Source organism: Rhopilema esculentum, chromosome 9, assembly GCF_057945365.1.
Source record: "Rhopilema esculentum isolate cy_ngs chromosome 9, ASM5794536v1, whole genome shotgun sequence".
NCBI classification, from domain to species: domain Eukaryota; kingdom Metazoa; phylum Cnidaria; class Scyphozoa; order Rhizostomeae; family Rhizostomatidae; genus Rhopilema; species Rhopilema esculentum.
The window spans coordinates 12,876,870-12,895,950 of NC_142823.1; the positions used below are offsets into that span (position 1 = coordinate 12,876,870).

General features: G+C 38.3%; 7 protein-coding genes and 1 pseudogene across 7 annotated transcripts; 4 read left to right on the forward strand and 4 right to left on the reverse strand.

Moving 5' to 3' along the window:
* Positions 1–1,710: 1,710 nt before the first annotated feature.
* Positions 1,711–4,347, forward strand: LOC135684683 (52 kDa repressor of the inhibitor of the protein kinase-like). The gene has a single exon (XM_089110359.1). It carries the CDS (start codon positions 1,711–1,713, stop codon positions 4,345–4,347), a length of 2,637 nt encoding a protein of 878 aa, XP_088966485.1.
* A 455-nt stretch (positions 4,348–4,802) lies between these two features.
* On the forward strand, positions 4,803–8,503 carry LOC148959735 (uncharacterized). Its single transcript, XM_089109980.1, has 3 exons — positions 4,803–6,703; positions 7,521–7,799; positions 7,910–8,503. Exons 1-3 carry the CDS (start codon positions 6,317–6,319, stop codon positions 8,183–8,185), a joined length of 942 nt encoding a protein of 313 aa, XP_088966106.1. The 5' UTR covers positions 4,803–6,316; the 3' UTR covers positions 8,186–8,503.
* Positions 8,241–9,091, forward strand: LOC148959736 (uncharacterized). The gene is made up of 2 exons (XM_089110360.1): positions 8,241–8,252; positions 8,459–9,091. The coding sequence occupies exons 1-2, from the start codon at positions 8,241–8,243 to the stop codon at positions 9,089–9,091; spliced, it is 645 nt and encodes a 214-aa protein (XP_088966486.1).
* Positions 9,092–9,101: 10 nt separating this feature from the next.
* LOC148959737 (uncharacterized) lies at positions 9,102–11,328 on the forward strand. The gene is made up of 5 exons (XM_089109981.1): positions 9,102–9,396; positions 9,500–9,671; positions 9,940–10,088; positions 10,175–10,366; positions 10,670–11,328. Exons 1-5 carry the CDS (start codon positions 9,102–9,104, stop codon positions 10,798–10,800), a joined length of 939 nt encoding a protein of 312 aa, XP_088966107.1. The 3' UTR covers positions 10,801–11,328.
* LOC148959738 (uncharacterized) lies at positions 9,512–12,851 on the reverse strand. Its single transcript, XM_089109989.1, has 4 exons — positions 11,750–12,851; positions 11,322–11,561; positions 10,993–11,157; positions 9,512–9,650 (listed from the first exon to the last, which is right to left on the reverse strand). Exons 1-3 carry the CDS (start codon positions 11,959–11,961, stop codon positions 10,995–10,997), a joined length of 615 nt encoding a protein of 204 aa, XP_088966115.1. The 5' UTR covers positions 11,962–12,851; the 3' UTR covers positions 9,512–9,650; positions 10,993–10,994.
* A 545-nt stretch (positions 12,852–13,396) lies between these two features.
* On the reverse strand, positions 13,397–15,046 carry LOC135687986 (uncharacterized). The gene has a single exon (XM_089109969.1). It carries the CDS (start codon positions 14,860–14,862, stop codon positions 13,609–13,611), a length of 1,254 nt encoding a protein of 417 aa, XP_088966095.1. The 5' UTR covers positions 14,863–15,046; the 3' UTR covers positions 13,397–13,608.
* Positions 15,047–15,313: 267 nt separating this feature from the next.
* LOC148959739 (uncharacterized) lies at positions 15,314–16,045 on the reverse strand. Its single transcript, XM_089110361.1, has one exon. It carries the CDS (start codon positions 16,043–16,045, stop codon positions 15,314–15,316), a length of 732 nt encoding a protein of 243 aa, XP_088966487.1.
* On the reverse strand, positions 16,045–19,061 carry LOC135691474 (uncharacterized; annotated as a pseudogene).
* Between the last annotated feature and the right edge of the window lie 20 nt (positions 19,062–19,081).

Here is a 19,081-nt window from a genome sequence, read left to right on the forward strand (position 1 = left end):
TACAATTGATATCTCTCTTGTATTCACACCAAATTGACAAACAGCCTTCACTATGTAAAATTTTCTAAACTCACTGTATGAAATTCTTGACCCCTAAATTTAAACCTTGATCTTTCTAGAATTTGCTGTTATTAGATATACCATGTAGATTTATACTGCATGTCTTAATTCAACAGTGATACTTGATATTTGACCATGAGAAATGCGAGGTAAAAGTCTACAGCTGAACAACTTTTGTGGTCACATCTCTTATCAATATATATTAAATAATAGGAACTGGAAACTGGCTGAAACTTTCATGCTGCTATTCCTGATTTTTTTGACAGTTGGCAACAAATCTATGGCCTTTCATTGGTTTTTTTGCAAACTGTGCAATGGGGTTTCTTCTTTAGTTCCTCGTCCACTGAAAGATCAGCAACTGAATCTTAAACTTCAAAAAAGCAACATTTATGAGAACAAAACAGCAATAAATATTCAAGTTCTGTTAAAAGGGTTGAAGGCACTTTATTGTTCCTCAACTACTGAATAATCCTCCTCCATCTGCCTATCTACTTTCGAAATTTTTCCAACCCCTATTTTTATTTTAACCTCCTTCATTAATTTTTGAAAATTCAAATAATAAGAGTAACACTTTCATTTGTATTAATTTTTTCATTTGTAAATGACATCTTTTCAGTCCTCCATTAAAATATTCTAACTTAGACATTAACTTGAAACCTTTATACTAAATTATTATGAATATCTGAAGCTGATCTTCCAGGGAGTTGTTCTTAAGAACAGGGGCGGATCCAGCGTCTGCGTTTGGGGAGGGCCATTTATGAAAGAAGAGGAGGCCTGCGAAAATTTCACAGACACGCCCTTCAAAGTCTCACCGAACGCGGGAAACGCCCCTTTCTATCAAAAAATTTCATAAGAAGGTACACTCTCAGAACACTGAAAATTAAGAAACTTCATTGCTGCGAGAAACTTCCAAGCGAAGTAAAGGCTAAAATACATGATGAAAAATTGATGAACTTTGGCTAATCGTGTAAACACGCGCTTCTTTAGTTAAACTGATGAAAAACGGATATAGAAATAACTTTGGGGAAAACTGACATAAAAAACTGATCGTGTATTTCAGCCTTTACAAATATTCATATTGAATATTTGGTCAGCAGCTTTCGCGCTTGACTTGGGAGGGGAACTATGACGCATCAGAGTTCGTGAATGACATTATAATTCCTGTGTTCAAGAAGCCGGCATAAGACACGTACCCTTAAGATGAAAAAAAGATTTAGAAAATGAGCAAAAGTCCCCACGTATTTGGTGCGTATAATTTGAATGGTAAATTTTCAAAATGGGTAGTCACCAAAAATTCATCGCAGCATAACAGGCAAAGCTGAGTAGTTATAGGTACTGTTTTGCTTTTGTTGGAAATAGTGACGCTTTTTGGGTATCACAATCGCAATAACACGATGAACAATGTTTGAACTGTAACCCATTTTAGCCATAACTTTCTCAACCATTAACGTTTGCAGACGTCATTCATTCATGATCGCAGTCATGATTTGTGTTAAACCATAGTCCATATGAGCCGCGAGATCCGGTCACATCTAATTTTGCATTGAACTATTGTTTTAGGCTTATCATAATTCTTGTGTTACACATCCACTTGCAACTTATTGCCTCACTGAAAGCGAGAGAATAAAGCCGACTGGAGGTTTGATTAAAATGTCTGGTCCACCAAAGAAATCAAGAACTCTTGACTCATTCTTCTCAAAAAGTAGCCGCACCAGTTCAGTTGGAGATAACCCTGAAATCTCTAAAACATGTGAAACTACCACTTGCCAAGAATTTGAATCAAAATCTACTGGTGAAGAATTCGACACACAAAGCCAAGTTGCGGTAGTCCAGGATTGTCCTGAAGAGGAAACACACCCAGACCTCTGTTGTATGGCGACACAAGTAAATGTTGCAATATCTGATAGATATGACATTGGTAGAGCTATAATGAAAACAAAACGAGGAGAACAGCTGACAGATAACGAAAGGGAAGCATATTTATCGAAGAGGTGGGTGCCGCAGAGAAGGGATGAATATCCATTTTCTGAAAAGAAAAAACCAAAGAATCAGCTCATGGTTGGTATGTCCTCGACAACGAAGCGTTTTCTGGGTGAAAATCACTTGAAAACCTTCCCCTGGCTAGCTGTCAGCAGAGAGCCAAAATGTTGCGGTGCTTGGTGTGTTTATTGCGTTTTATTCAAGACGTGCGAGAGTGGAGGTGGAAGAGGTGCACAATACGGAGGTGGAGCAGGCCAGTCAATGGGCAAACTTGTTAACAAGCCTCTTGTAAACTTTTCAGACTTGACAGGGAAAAATGGAGCCCTCACAAGTCACCAAGAAACATCTTTTCATAAGACATGTGCCATAAAGTACACGGAGTTCTTGAGCCGTGCAACACCTGGGAGTGAGAAGGACGTTCGATCAATAATGAACATTGAAAGGCAGAAAGAGATTGAAAGAAACAGGACTGCGCTGGTTCCCATCATCGACACCCTTCTAACATGCGCCAGGCAAAATATTGCGCTTAGAGGCCATCGTGATGATGGACCAGTAGATTCAACTGGGATGGAACCCAAGCACAATGATGGAAACTTCAGGGCATTGCTGCGATTGAGAGTACGGGGAGGAGATACAAACTTGAAAGATCACTTGAAATCTTGCAAACGCAATGCTTCTTTGGTAAGCAAAACGATACAAAACGAGCTAATTGCCTGTGCAGGAAATATTGTCAAAGAGGACATAGTAAGAGATGTAAAAAATGCAAAATTCTGGACAATAATGGCCGACGAAACCCAAGATTGTGCGAAACGAGAACAGTTGGTCATTGCAATTCGTTACATTGACACAAAAAATGTGCCAAAAATTATCAAAGAAGAACCGGTCGCAATTTTAGACCTGATTGCAGACATAAAAAGCAGTGACCAATCAGATGAAACAGAGCACAATGAAATTAAGCTATGTGGCAAGGCAATAGGGGAGACTCTACTCCGCCATATAAGTGAGCTTGGGTTGGATTTGCAGTACCTCGTTGGTCAAGGATATGATGGTGCTGCATCGATGTCCAGTGAGCGAGTTGGTGTTTGCTCCTTTATCAAATCTGCTGCGCCACTCGCTGACTACTTCCACTGCTGCATGCACGCGCTAAATCTAAGTTGTTCTCGAGCCGCAAAGATACCAGCAATCAGACATTGCATGGATGACATCAAAGATATCAACAATTTCTTCAAGCATGCGAAAAGAAACAGCTATTTGCAAGCAGTCATAGCACGAGAATCAATTGAAGAGCTTCAGCGACGGCAGTTGGTGACCCTCTGTGAAACAAGATTTGTCGAAAGACATGAATCAGTTTTGGTTGCACGACAGCTTTTGCCTTACATCGTTGTGTGCTTGGAGGAAATGCTCGCTTGGGACTCATTAGATACAAGAAAAGATGCCAGGAGATTGTTAAAAAGTTTGCAAGACCCTCAGTTCCTTGTAGCGCTAGTATTGGCCGAGAAAGTGTCTGCTGTACTTCGCCCAGTGTCCCGTTCTTTGCAACAAATTGGTAGCGATCTTGTGAAAGCAATGTCGACGATTTCTGCGACACAGTCAAAGCTTTACACGTGGCGTAAAGGTGAAGAAAATGAGTTTGCTTCGATGTTTGAAGAGGCAATGCTTCTTGGCGAAAATATTGGAGTGACCAGAGAAGAGATGCACGCAATTCCTCGAGCAGTCAGTCAATCCAGGTTCAGATCAAATGCAGGTGAAGCCAATCAAAAAGCCATTGATTATTATCGTATCAATGTGTTTTTACCTCTTCTTGATGAAGTGGCTGGAGATATGAAAGCAAGATTTGGTCCCCATCAGCAGAAGATTGCGACGCTTACAAGAATTCTGCCTTGTTTCGTCAAAGAATCAACTTGGCAAGATATTTTGCCTGCAGCACTAAAATACGGAGTCTTTTTAGACCCCTTGTCCATTGTTGAAGGAGAGTATGAAATTTGGAAGCAGCAATGGCTGTCACGTGGAACAAGTACAGTAGCAAATACCGCTATCGGCGCTTTAGGCGACTGCCAAGGTGATGTATTTCCTAATTTGCATACATTACTCAACATTCTCACTGTGCTACCGGTGACAACAGCAGAACCCGAACGACTATTTTCTAAACTGAATAGTACCCTGACAGCAATTCGGTCAACAATGTCTGAGGAGAGATTAGAATCCCTACTTCTTCTGCAAGTTCACCGTGACAGAACACCAACGAGCGATAAACTCATTGACTCATTCGCAGCATTAAAATCAAGACGAATCCCATTAAAGCTGTAAGTAGTTAAAAGATGGACAAAATGACGTTGCTATTATATCGCAATACTCAACATTGAAACACACCACTTCTCGCGCAAAATGAGCTCGCATGTAGCTTTTCGTTTCAAAGGCAAAATCTCCGATAACGTTTTTGCTACGATATAGCTACTTCCTTTTCAAATTCTTTTCTGAATATATTGACATCAGTTGGGATCACTGATTTCCACAAAATTACTCAATCAAAGCTCTCATGTTTCTATGCTCGCAGTTAGTGTTCTCATGTAATGTAATAAGTAATTTTGGTTTGTTAGTTATATAAACAACTAGTTTCTTGTTATGCAAAAACTTTTACCTTATCAATTTACATGTTTAGTTAATGTATTTACTGTCTTTTCATTCAAAGTTTCTCGTTGTCGAATCGTTTGGGGGGGGCCATGGCCCCCCCGGCCCCCCCTGTAGATCCGCCAATGCTTAAGAAGTCTTGTCTTAATAAGAAGGGCTCATCAAATTCCTATTAAAGCATGTCTTTGACATATTTTAAACAGGTGTACTGATTACAGCTCACTGATATCGTCATTAGGCATACCATTTAAATCCTTGATCCTAGAGTAAAAGCATACAACACAGTGAATTCTGCAAGAGAAACCTCGCACAATGTAATAACTTTTCTTTTGACAGCAAATATGTGACCCACCTCTGATAGATCGACTAGAATGTTACAAATACTCATCCACATTACATACGTGAAGATGTTCCTGGAACATTTTAAGTTTCTAATTTTTTCCTGTCCTGTCTTTCTTTAAGGCATCCTCTTTGCTTTCTTTTACGAATTCAGCACACAAGGGTGGGGAAGTCATTCTTTTTAAATCTTTACAGGCTGCTTCCAACATGAGCTCACTGATGCTGCTAACTGTTGTAGCAACCAGCTCCCTTACATAATCTATGGTATAAAAGTGCAAACTTTAGGGCTTTTCATCATCCTAGTAAAGGATTTTTTCTCTTTCTAACAACTTTTCTCTAGGATCTCCTAAGGTCCTAAAGTTACATCATTTTCAAAATACTATTGCAACAAAAATGAGCTGAGCAGCTCTTACAAAACTTTTGGCATACCCTCACATCCTTTATTCTTGCTTGGCCATTTTTAAACTTTGGGTAATGGATGGTTACTTGCAAAGAGCCATCTTCCAAAACTTTGACTTCTCTTCTTAAGTTGTAGTTGAAATGAAGTGCAGCTAAAGCATGTCTGTGGAGTACAGAATGAAGTGTGATTTACCCAAATCTGAAATTTAGATGCAAAAAGCACACCCTTTTCTTTTTCCAAGTCAATTTAACACAGAGAGGCCTTGGTGATACAATAGTCTTTCTACATCTGAATTTCAGAACTGTCGCAAATGGTGGCACACCGTGTCTATTATAAGAGCAGAACAAGCTTGTAGAACAAATTAAAGGGAAAATGAACAAAATACAAAAGGTCAAAATTCAAAAGTTGGACAACAAACCACTGTAACTTCTTGAAATTCTGTGTGTATACATATTTTCCCAAAAGTTTTTATGGTAAGCCAATCCTTTAGTAAGCCAAAATCCATGCTATTTATCCTATGGAACAGTCACACTTTTTCGTCGTGATGTAAAAAGACAAATTTTAAGCTGGGTTACATCTTGAAGTATGGTTTAAATATGGCAAATGAAAATATGGTGGTATCCGAAGGGTTAAAATCTTACTTAAAGAGGAAATGAAACCAATTTTTTTTTGTTAAATCCTGAATCCCCAGAATAAATTACCTTATAATCCAAAAGTTCAATGTATTTAGAGAATTTTCGGCTAAACTATGAGAGCGATACTGACTTCAGTTTTTCAACGAAAAAGTGTCACCGACCGCTCGCTGTTTAACTAGTCTCGTTTTGAATGTTGTGACGTAAAGTTATGGACACGTGCGGTGTTTCACAATATTTACATCCCTTTTCTATGTACTGAAACTTTAGATTAGCTATGGAGTCAGGTAACAAAACTAAGGTTCGTGGTGGTCTACGATGTGTTGCAAGCACTTTAGACAATAAAAGCTGTTGTAATGACAGTTATACTAAGGGAATAAGAATCCATCGTTTTCCAAAGGACCCTGCTGTACGCCGGCAGTGGACTAAATTTGTTAGAAAGCGTAGGCCCAATTTTGACCCAAGAGAATTTTCAAACCCCGTCCTCTGCTCAGATCATTTTGAACCAGGTTGCTACACAAGGAGCGTAGCTAGTCTACTAGAGGGGTACGACACTTCAAAAACAAATAGGTTTTTACAGCGAGATGCTGTTCCGACAGTATACGTGGCTTCAACCGGAAATGAAGGAAATTCAACGTCTCAGTCTAAACGGGAAAGAAGAAAGGTAAGATTTCATTTTCTTTGTCTACTTCATTTTTCAATATATTCCTTTAATTAACGTTTATATAAAGCAAAAGATACGATACATAAAATGACAAGGTCAACTACAATATATATCTCTGTTTGTTGAGGCCCCTTTCAAACGTATATATCTTGGTTTAAACGTGGAGCTCGCGTTTAAACCTTCCCCCTTAAAATTAGTAGATTGGGTACAACAGAATAAAAAGTTAACAGAACTCGCCACTTCTTGTCCGTTTACACAAAACAATTGGTTTTATCAAAATCGCCACGTGATTAAAGTTTTCATAACAAACTATTGGTGTTAATTGTGACGACTTTTTTTAGAATGTTGGCATTGCAATTAAAAAAACAATATTTTGTATCTTCTACAAAAGTCGGGCCCTTCCAATTTGAAGCTTTACAAAATATATGTGTGCATATAAAACATTTATCAAATTTTATCGATTGCATCCGGGGCGGAGCCAAAAATTTTTTTTGGAGGGTTAAAGAAGTAACTTTTGCCAACAAAAAGGGCGTATCTCACTCATTCAGGTTGTGGTAAAAAAATAAATACCTTTATATGTTGTTTTTCTGTTTCAAAGTTCATACTTTAATGCCATACTTTGAAAGTTCAACTACTACAAAAATGTGAATAAGTTACAATTGTTGCAAAAAGGTTACAGGAAGAGTACAAAATTGCTTTTTCCGGCAAAAATCCTCAGTGTTGGGGGGGGGAGGGGGTACCACACCTACCGAACCCCCTTGGCAACGCCTCTGGATTCCATAAATTTTGTAGCTCAAATTCACATTCTGTTTTTCAGGGTGTAAGAGATGCAATGAATGTAGTTTCTGTAGCGGATACACAAACGGACCTATTTGAAGAGCCATTATTCGACGAAGCAACATCTTCTAAAACTGATAAATCGCAGACAGTCTTTACAGAAACCAGCATGGAAGCAACTCCATTTGTAGATGTGTCAAGTCTATCCTGTCAAGATTGCAAGGTGAAAACATCAAGATTGAAAAATTTGAACCGAAGAGTGAATCGCCAAAATCTGAAAATAATAAAACAGAAAAGGAAATTAACAAGTCAAAAGAATGTAAGTTCATGGTACATAATAATATTTGCCGATATGCCAAATTTCAATTCCATCTCATTTCCATATAAATTTATTTTTGTAACCCATTCTCATTTACGCTTTGTTTGTAGGCAATCAATTATCTAAAACGCAAAGTTAAGAAATTCAGAGAGTCAAAACAAGGACAGCCAACTAAGCTCGTAAATAACATGGACGTTGAAGAGACAGACAGTGATTCTGATTCCTGCAAAAGTTTCGCTAAAAATGATGATGAGTGGAATCCAGTAGGAGCTCAAGATGAATCTGAAGACAGCGACGAAGAATTTGTAAATGAGGAAGAAATAGACAGTGATGAAAATGATGATGATGAAAAAGTAACCAATGAAACAAGAGGGAACATTAGGTAAAACTATCATGATGACATCATTGTATAATCAAATTTTTAATTGAAAGTGAAATAATATGACAGAAAAGGTATGAACAAAATTCTCCACCATACTGTTATATTCGATTGGGGAAATTTGACAACTTGTTGAACTTGTAAACAAAAGAAAATCATACGGAAGGAATATATGTGTAATATTGATCCCTCTTTATAGTGTATTCATTCATTTATCATATGTCATTTATTAAAACAAGTAAAATAACTTTTTTGGAAAGAAATAGTATATTAGTAAAAGAAAAGTTATTTACTCCTGCTGAAATTTCACACCCATCTGACAAATGCTATTGATGCAACCTACACTGTCGGGAGTGAACCAAAGTTCATTGTATTTTACTCGCTGCTATTCAACCTGTTTAGTATGTTCTGTTTCCGATGTAGAGCTGATCATCCATCTGTATCAATGAAAAAGAATGGAACCATGGTGACAGTAAGGCAGGATTGTACGGCATGTGGAGAAAATGCATTCACCTGGAAGTCCCAACCAACGATGAAGGGCGGTTTTCCAGCAGGCAATTTGTTGCTAAGTTTTGGAAGCCTTATGGCAGGTGCCTCCATAAGCAAGATACTTCTGGTTTTTCGGCACATGGGATTATCAGCATATACGGCTAGAACCTACTACTATCATCAACAGAAGTTCCTTTTTCCATCTGTTCTAAGACATTGGGAAGTCTATCGTTCAAAACTGGTGAGTGAGCTTGCCAATAGAGAGGATCTGGTATGGTGTGGTGATGGTCGATTCGACTCGATGGGCCATAGTGCGAAATATGGTGCCTATACCATGCTTTGCTGTACATTGGTGAAAATTGTTCATTTTGAAATTGTTCAGGTAAGGTTCCATATTTTATCAAAAATGATAAAATATGGATAGAAAATAAAAAATGATAACAAAACATTATTTCGACTTATGGCATGTGGTGAAATCAATTATGAAAAGGGTAAGAAGTAGCGGGAAAGAGAAGGGATGTGAGATACTTCTTCTGTGGATGAAAGGGATTCGAAATCACCTTTACTGGTGTGCAACCTCAACTCAAGTTGGATTCGGAGACCTTGTTTTGGCAAAATGGAAATCATTTACTAACCATGTTGCAAATAAGCACAGGAATCACGAAGACCCCCTATTTAAAAATTGTGTCCATGAACCAATTACTGAAAGAAGAAAATGGATCAAAATAGGTAATTATACATCATTCCTTTTTGTTGACATTTTGTTTCAATAACACTAGTTTGTGGAAAACAGGTAGATTTTCTTTCTCACTTTTCCATATATACTTTACAGGTACAGCGCCATTTGACAAACTGAAGGCAATTGTATCTGATCCAAAACTTTGCGGTGCAGTTAAGATGCTATCATCCAATGACCAAACCAGTTGTCTTGAGAGTTTTCATTCAACTCTTAATCAATGGCACCCAAAAATGTTGCATTTCTCCTGGATGGGAACGAATGTAAGGTAAAAGTTTGGCACTGAGATTCTTGCAAAGAGCAAAGCTATTTACACCTATTTTCAAACATAATTAAAATAATGGAATATTTTGGAAAGGCCTGTAGTGAAAAGTTAAACATGTTGTCCATATATAAATATAATTTTGACTTTTTATTCAGTTAGCCAAAATACATGTTACCCTCAATTACGTTATTATAAGGGGAGTCAACAAGAATATTTAAATAGAGATTAAAGGTGCAAAGTTTGAACAAAATTTAAATATCATTTTTTCTAGACATGCATTGGCAACACTGCATTTCCATGAAAACCTTAAAAGAAAACAGATGACATCAAACACAGGAGACGACTACTTCAAAGTTTCTTATCCCAAATATAAACTAGGTGAAGAAATTGTGAGAAAGATACCTGTTATGCCTACTTATGGTGAGTGTGGTATACATTTCACACATTATTCAATCTAATTTGACTAGTTTTTCAAAAAAAAATAAAATGTTTTTGGTTTTTAACAGGATATGTTCAGGATATCATGGATGTGCTGCTGTATGAAACAAAGACCGACCTAGCAACCATCAGCAACAGATATGAAAGAAAGAATCCTGGCTCACTTTTGGATCAATTTCCAAATCGCAAAAGACAGCAGGAAGCCATTCAGCATTTCAAAGAGAGACAGTCAAAAGACATGGTTACACTTTACCCCCAAGGTACATCACAAAATGCCTTTTGACTTTGTTTTCCATCTGATATGAGATTGAGCCTCTACCCCTGAGCCTCTACCTCTATTTATGTAATCACCTTTTTTGTTTCTGCAGTCTCTGTAGCTGTACTATGAAAAACTGTTCTTTGTTTTATGAAAAAATTATGAAAAACTATTCTTTGTTTTATTATTGATTTATAATGACCTTGTCATCACATGCATAGTCTATGTAATATTTTTATGCCAAAATATAATTTAAAAAACCAAATGATTGCAATGTATGTTAAATTCAGCTTTTTATGCATTGTAGCGGAGGAGCAAGAAGCAATGTTGGAGGAGCAGAAAACAGCAGCAATGACCCCTGTTGTGGGTAGAAAAACACCAAAATGTAAAAATTGTGGGAATCAAAGAAAAGGTCACCCTAAGAATTCCTGCCCCTGATTTGGATTGATTTTTTATTTAAGCCTTCTGATAGATTTCTAAATATCTACTTTATTGTTCCGAAGACAACAAGGATACACCTTGCAATTCAAAAATTAATCAAGTCAAATGATATTTCAACACATTTTGAAGAACACCCTATACTTTGCTAAAAGTATGAAAGATTTATCAAAATACATAGTTTTAACAAACCTTTAATTTCTTTTTTCTGAAACTTTATAGCCTTTAGTAGTTCCACGAGCAAACTTTTCACGAATGGCATGATAGATGCAAGCAGGAAGGGGTCTGGAATTTTCCCAGCCCATGTAGCCAAACAACCATCGTGCCAACCAACGATATGATACTGCTCTCAAATATCTCATGAAAATGAAAGCACTTGTTAAAATTGTCAAAACTATTTCCTGTTAAAACTATCAATGGTATACATAACTTGCTTCACTAGATTGTATATATATAATATATTTCATGTTTATAAAAAGGTATGCTTAATTTCTTTCAGATAATTTTATTTTGTTACTCACTCGTGTAGGCCTGCCTTCCTGCGATACTTCCTTCCTTGTCTGTCCCTAAGCAGTGGGCCAACATTCTGAAGCACAGTTGTATTTGACATGGCAATGAAATCATCATGTTGTGTAATGCATGATATTTGTTCAATGCTTCCGTCAAATACAAGTTTACCCTGTGCTTCTTTGACCTCAAAGCAGCATATGTACTCCAAAGCACCAACAAGATGTTCAATTTTACATTTTCCACATCTACACCTGCAAAAAATAAGACATAATGCCATAGTCATCATCAGTTAAGTTTACGATGGTGCGACCCTCCGGGCCTAGGCACTATCGCGACGTGTGCTAATTATTTCCGTTGATGCCTACAGTATTTATACATCATTGAAATTAAAGAAAACGGGTTTTAAACATATATTCGTCATTTATGGAATTAAAGTTACCATGAACTAACTTCTGTATTTTGTTCGTATCGCTCTCGCAAAACTGCCGAGGTTAGGCCGTCATGATCGTGGCCTAGGTCATCCTCGTCGGTACTTGATTCTGTGTCTGCCAAGGGTTCGAATTGGTATGGCCTGACAGGAACACCGTAAACAGCAACTGCTCCCTCTTCTTCTTCGGAAACTTTTAAACTAGTGTCACTTTCGTCCGACATGGTGAAAATAGAAATTCAACAAGATACGATCGCCCACTCAGCTAAAAAATTTGTCCTCAAATCATGAACATGCGCGCTTCGTGTCCATAACTTTACGTCACAGCTCTCTAGTGTCTTGTCCCCCTATGCCTCTTTTTATTGAAAAATTATTGTCAGTTTAGCGGTGTTAAAGTTTATTTTTAATATTCTTATTTCTTGAAATAGCTAATGCGAATTATTTTTCCTGTACAATTGTGGATGGAGAAATCGATTAAACGCATAAAAAAATTTGTTTCATTTCCTCTTTAAATGAACAGTTCCATAATGTTGCCGACAAAAAAGACATAACTGAAATGAAACAATGGCTTTAGTCACTGGCATGATGGAGAAAATAACAAGCTTGGAGACAAATATCAATGTTTTGGAATCCAAAAACACGCTTTTGGAAAGTCATATTGCTCACTTGAATTCAAACCAAGAAAGCCATGAACAGTACTCCCGCAGCTTGTCCTTAAGGATTGACAGCATTGGATTCCCTGAAGATAGCGATCAAGAGACAAATGAAGTCGTTTTGAAAAAAGTTAAACACGTTCTACAGAAATTGGAGTTGACGTACCAGACGCGGTAATTGACCGCAACCATCGGATTGGTCCAAAATCATCAAGAAATGGGAAAGCAAAACAGCAAGTCATTGTTAGATTAACAACATGGCGACATAGAACTGCAGTTTATTGTGCATGAAAGAAGTCCAGCAAAGTCAAGATTTGTTACATTTGACAAAACCAAGGCTTAACCTAATCAACGCAGCTAACGACCTATTCAAGGAGTACAGCGACTCATTTGCATTCACGGATGTAAATTGCTGGGCCCCTGTTAAGTTTAATGGCAAATTCTGCTTCTTCGTTAATTGGTTTTGTCCGTTAACTTCTGTAGGCATTTTTAATGGTGGTTACATTGTGAATTATTGCCCTTAAAGACCAGAGAGAGGATTTCTACATGACGATGGCGAGCAACAATAGGCGAGCAACAATAGGGTGTTTCCATGTGTCCATTCAAATATCATTCCCACTGGGCAAAATCCACTGTATCAATTTGCATCAACTCGCATGCATCAATTTGCAAGGATAATATTCTATTTGCAAGGATACAAGAACCAGAGCACTGTAGTGTACATTGTGTGTACCAGGAGTTAATTCATTTCTGACAGGCTATTCTCTTCTGCCATAGTGTTCAACATCTGCTCTGCTGTCCCACAGACAGACAAAACAAGAATACTTTGTATAACGACCCTGCAGTCCAAACAGGAATGCTAGCATTTTGAAATCTCCACATACATTAAATCTTAAATCTTGGTTTAATCTATCGTCAGTTAATATTATATGCACAGAATATGCAGAGGATTTGTGAAATTGTACGGAAATGAGCCGCACACAAGTCGCTAAACTCTAAGATTCGCCATCTTGTCTTGTGCTCTCGAAGATCTAACTAAAAATAACTGAAACTCGGTCCCAGTTCTCTACTGTCCTAAACTGTCCTAAAATGTCCACTACTAATCAACATAACAAATGATAATAATAAAGTACCGTACACAAACTCCCCTAAAATTTGAGTAAAGTAACATACCTGAGTCAAATTTTATCAAACCTTTACGGTACGCAGTTGTCCTCTTCAATCTTCTTCCAAACAAAGTCTCGTCTTCACTTCTGCATCCACCGCAGCTCTTCTCTTCTCTCTTGTTGTCACATTGGCCTTGGCATCGATTGCTCCGTTGATTGTTTCAACTGTTATCACATTGACTTTGTCATCAGTTGCTCCTTTGATTGTTTCCACTGTCTGTGACTCCTTCGCTTGACAACCAATCTCCAATGGGCAGATAGCTTGAACCGGTCGCTCTATGAGATGTCCTTTGTGTCTCAAAAGCACTCCCCTGACTACGTCGTCTCTTCCTTTCACAAGCTCTTCTACTCTCGCTTTCTTCCACTGCCCTTTATTTCTTTCATCACCAACAACTAGTACTACTTCTCCGATCCGTGGCAGACATGCACTCTTCTTTCTGTTAATACGATGCACTTCCATTAAACTGTTGATATACTCTTTGTTCCAACGTGACCACACGTGCTCTTTCGCATTCTTCAATCTCTTATACATCTTGGTCACTCTTTCTTCGTCTACCTCCACATCTTCAAATGTATGTGAATCCTTCCCCCACATGATTATGTTAGGTGTTAGCACTTGCTCCTCCCCACTTTCACTTTCTACATATGTCAATGGCCTGTTATTCAAATGCCTCTCTATGTCCATGATGACTGCTTCCAGTTGTTCAAATTGCAAATGCGTTTTTCCAAGGGTTTTGTACAATGTCTTCTTTAAATCCTTAATTAATTTTTCATACATCGCCCCCCACCAGGGACTTTTCGACAAGTTGAACCTCCAAGTGATGCCTAGAGTTGCCAAATGGTCTTGCAATTTTTCACTTTTTCGTATCAATTTTATCCACTCAGCTGTTGTCTTGAAAACACTTGCGTTGTCAGAGACTATGACCTCTGGTCTCATTTTCCTTGTAATGAACGCATTTAACTTCCTCTGAAATTCTTCAGCAGTTTGTGACCTTGTTACCTCTAAATGAACTGCTCTCATCACAGCACAAGTGAAAATAATCACGTAAACTTTGATCTCTTCTTTGCTTGTACTCCCCCTGCACTTGAGAGGCCCGGCAAAGTCAACACCTGTGTTCTGGAATGGCAGGCTCTGAACTGTACGAAACATTGGGAGCGCAGCTGTTGCTGGTGCTTCAAATGGTTTTGCAGAAAATACTTTGCACACATTGCAATTCCTGATTTCTCTCTTGACCAATGTTCTCATCTTTGGTATCCACCATGTCTCTCTCAGTGCTCCCATTGTATTTGCTACTCCCATATGCATAACTTTCCTGTGTGTGTGTGTCGAATCAGTTTCTCAGTAAAGAGACTCTTCTCCAAATAGATTGGTTGATACCCTTGAATCCTTCCCTGGCATCGAAGCATACCTGTTTTCTCGTCGTTTTCTTATCAATTTCCATCCAGGTGTTTCTTTCATCTCTATAATGTATTTTTGTTCTCTTACTACCCAATGATCTCTTGCACTCACAATTTCCTCTGTGGTCAGAGGTCCTCTTGTTACCTTCTCCTTTCTCTTCTTGGCAAGACAATTTTTGATAAATCTCAAACACCATGATGTGGTTCTAAGTGTTCTCCAATAGCTTTGACGCTCTAAAAGCTTATCCCATTCATCACTCTCTGTCTCGTTTGTGAATTAGATTGCCTCTTTAATTGGTCTTTGTTCTTCCAAGTTTCTTGTTGAACTCTTCAGCACTGGTTGTTCTGGCCATTCTTCTTCATTCAAGCAGCCAGTCTGGCCCTTCAAACCACTTCTTTTCTACCATTTTCTCTATGTTCGCACCCCGACTGCCTAGGTCTGCTAAATTTTCACTTGATGGGCAGTATTTCCACTCTATTCCAATTTCATTCCCTATCTCTGTAATCTTTCTCACCCTGTTCGCTACAAATGCTTTCCATTGTTTCCCTGGATTGTTTATCCAAAATAAGGCCACCATACTATCCATCCACACATTGATTGATGTTATTGGCCAATTCTTCAATGCTTTGCAAATGTTCTTGGCCATGTTTGCTGCCATTTGCCCCCCAACCAACTCAAGTCTGGCTATCGAAGTGTTTCTCTTTGAAATTCTTGACTTTGAAGTGAGTAAGCCCTTTACTTTGCTTGATCCTTGTTCCACTACTGCAATTGTCACAGCACAGCATGCCTTTTCACTTGCATCTGCAAATATGTGTAAATTCACTGCATCAACTGCTCTTATTTCTCTTACTAAAGTTCTTGGTATCTTTAATTCTCTCAGCTGTCTCATCCATCTCAAATAATCTTTCATAAGGGGTTCAGAAACTTCAGCATCCCCTCCCTTGTTCACATCACAGGCCTCCCTGAAGATTCTCTTTCCTTCTACTAGGGTTGGTGAAATGATTCCCAAGGGGTCATAAATTCTGGCTAATTGACTCAATACAGTGTTCTTTGAGACCTTATCCTCTTCCCCTTTGTTTATGGGTACCATCAAAGTATCTTCTTCCTTGTTCCAAACATGCCCCAAAATCTTGCTTGGATTCTCCATATTTTCACTTTCTAGGCTTTCTATGTTGGATTCCCATTTATGAATTTGAAACTTTGCATCCTCTAGTACTTCAGATGCCTCTCCTTTAAATCTTTGAAGCTCTTCAATGCTCATTCCTGTACACATCAGATTGTCTACATATGTATTTTCTCTGAGCATTTCTAGGGTACTGGCTAGCTCTGTGTTAGTAAATTCCTCATAATGGTGCTGCAAGGTTCCCCCCAACATAAATGGGCTGGCTTCCCCCCCAAAAGGGACCCTTAGAAATCTTAGGTGTTCTTCCTTCCCACTCAGTGTGAATAAGAATCTGAATGCATCTCTATCCTCTGATTTAATTCCAATTTGTAAAAATGCCTTTTGTATGTCTCCTAGCAGCAGATATGGTGTCATTCTTGCTCTGACCATAATGTCCCAAATATTTGGCTGCAACGCAGGTCCCTTGTACATGCAATCATTGATGCTGTTTGTTGTTGGCGTTGGGCGTGCACTAGCATCAAATACCATTCTCACCTTTGTGGTAGCAGCGCTCTCTCTTACAACTGATTTGTGAGGCATGTAAAATATTCTTGTTCCAGATGGTTCACTTGGAACTCTCTCCACAACTCCCTCTCTTAACTGATTCTCAACAATTTCTGTGTATTCTATCTGCAGTTTTTCATCATGCCTCAGTTTGCGCTCAACATTTTTCAATCTCTTTCTGCTCTGCATCTCATTTGTTTCTGCCAAATTGCTTCCTGGTATCCATGGAACATTAACTTCATACCTTCCATCATTTTGTCTGGAAATGTTCTCTTTGAACTCTTTGTAAACATCTAATTGGTCATCTTCTCCCCTGTCTTCGACCCCAAGTATGTCAAGGCTGTATAATCTCTCATATTCATTTCCAAGCTCCCTGGTGAACATGCAATTTGTGCTAGAAAATTCTCCTCCATGAATAATCCAACCAAATGATGTGCCTTCTACAATTGGTTCATCATCATTCCCCTTGAAAACTGTCTCTGTTCTCAGTTTGCTGTATGTTTTGTCTCCAATAATCATGTGAATTTTATGTTCCCCTGATGCTGTTATGTAGAATTCTTTGTCTTTGGTGTGTCTAAACTGCTGTTTCAATTTCCTTAAATCTGGCCTTTTGACTGTTGTGAAATCATGCATTTCTACCCCTGCAACCTCAATATGTTCTCTGGCTTTCTTGTCTAATGATTCTATGGTCATCTGAAAGATTGGCATGGCTTTTCTTGCTGTTCCATTGATAGTTGTTACATCTTTTGTTTCATATCTCTCAGGTTTTGATTTGAGCATCATTAACGCATCCTTAGAAATGAAATTCCTTCCTGAACCTGTGTCAAGGAATGCCCAAATAACCTTTCCATCATTTCTTACAGGCAAAATTGGTGGGAGTGTTTCCTCCACAGAAGGTGTGAATCCTGTTAAAATTGAACCTTTTTCACTTTCACCTTTCTGCTTTTCACATAGGCTGCTGTGGTGTTTAGCCTTACAAAAGTAGCACCCCCTACTTAGACACTTATCCCCCTCTGTGTCCTTTTTTCCCACAGTTGAAGCATAGCTTATTCTAGCTCTGCTCTGAAGAAGCTCCTCCTACTCTCTATAGTTTCCTGTGTTTTGCACTTATCACTCCAATGATCTTGATCACAATAAATACATTTTCTTGAGTGTTTCTCCTTTGTTTCACCTGTATACCAGTGTTTTTCTCTTTTTTCCACTGGCTTTCCTATTTCCTCTGTTTTGTTTCTTTTCAACCACTTCTGCAAATTATCAATAAGCTTTGACATCCCCCAGCTTTCCCAATCATCATCCAGCTTTACCAAATCAGACTTGACATTTGGCAGCTTGTTTAATGTTGTCATCACAAATCCTCTCAACATGTTTTCTTCATCAAGTGTCAGCAGGGCATCATAATTCTTTGTGAGCTTGTCATAAAATTCTTGAATTTTCTCATAATTTACTCCCTTTATGGTAGGTAGATTCACAATTTCATCAATGTGTGTGTTTATCACAGCATTCCTTTGCCCATATTCCTTTTTGAGCCTTTCCCAGGCAGTTTCAAGCCCAACTTTTCCTGGTTTCAGATTTGCAATTTTATCCCTTACTCTGGGATTCACCATCTCTAACAAATATCCAAATTTAACTTCATCACTAAACCCCTTACTTAAAACTTGACTTGTGAACATGTTTTCAAATCTTATCCAGTCAGCTATTGTGCCTTTAAATGGTGTGACTCTCAGCTCTGGCAGTTTTGAAAAGGTTGCCTTAGCCCCACATTCCATTTCTAGCTTTTTCTCTGCAAGTTTAATTTCAGCATGCATTCTTTCCTCCCATAAAGACTTCTCTTGTAAGTATCTCTCCCTTCTTATTTTCTCTTCATGGTCTGCTAATTGCTTTTGTCTTTCTAGCATTCTCTTATCTTCCCTTAGCTGCTCAATTTGCTTCCTTTCAAATTCCCTTCTCAGATCTTCCTCTCTTGTTTGAGTTTCTATTTGTGTTAAAGCTCTCAACATTTTCTCATTTTGCTCTAACATTCCTGTATATTTATCTTTCACATCCTTTTTCCACTGCCTAACTGACCTAGATGATTCCCCTTGTTCTAATTTCATCTCTTCAATTCTCCCTGTCAAATCAATTATCTTATTGTGGATTACCTTCACCCTATTTGTTGCTATCTCCACTTCTACTGTGTCTCCAATTTCTATGAGCTCATCTGTCTGCTCTGTATAATAATTCAACTTCGCTATTTCCTTCTCGATATCCATCTCTGGGCCTAAATTTTGCCCATCTCCTGTTGCTGTTTCTGTTGATGGATTTGCCATGATTCTCCCGGTATGTGTCCTGGCAGGGTCGCCACGTATCTACGGAAATGAGCCGCACACAAGTCGCTAAACTCTAAGATTTGCCATCTTGTCTCGTGCTCTCGAAGATCTAACTAAAAATAACTGAAACTCGGTCCCAGTTCTCTACTGTCCT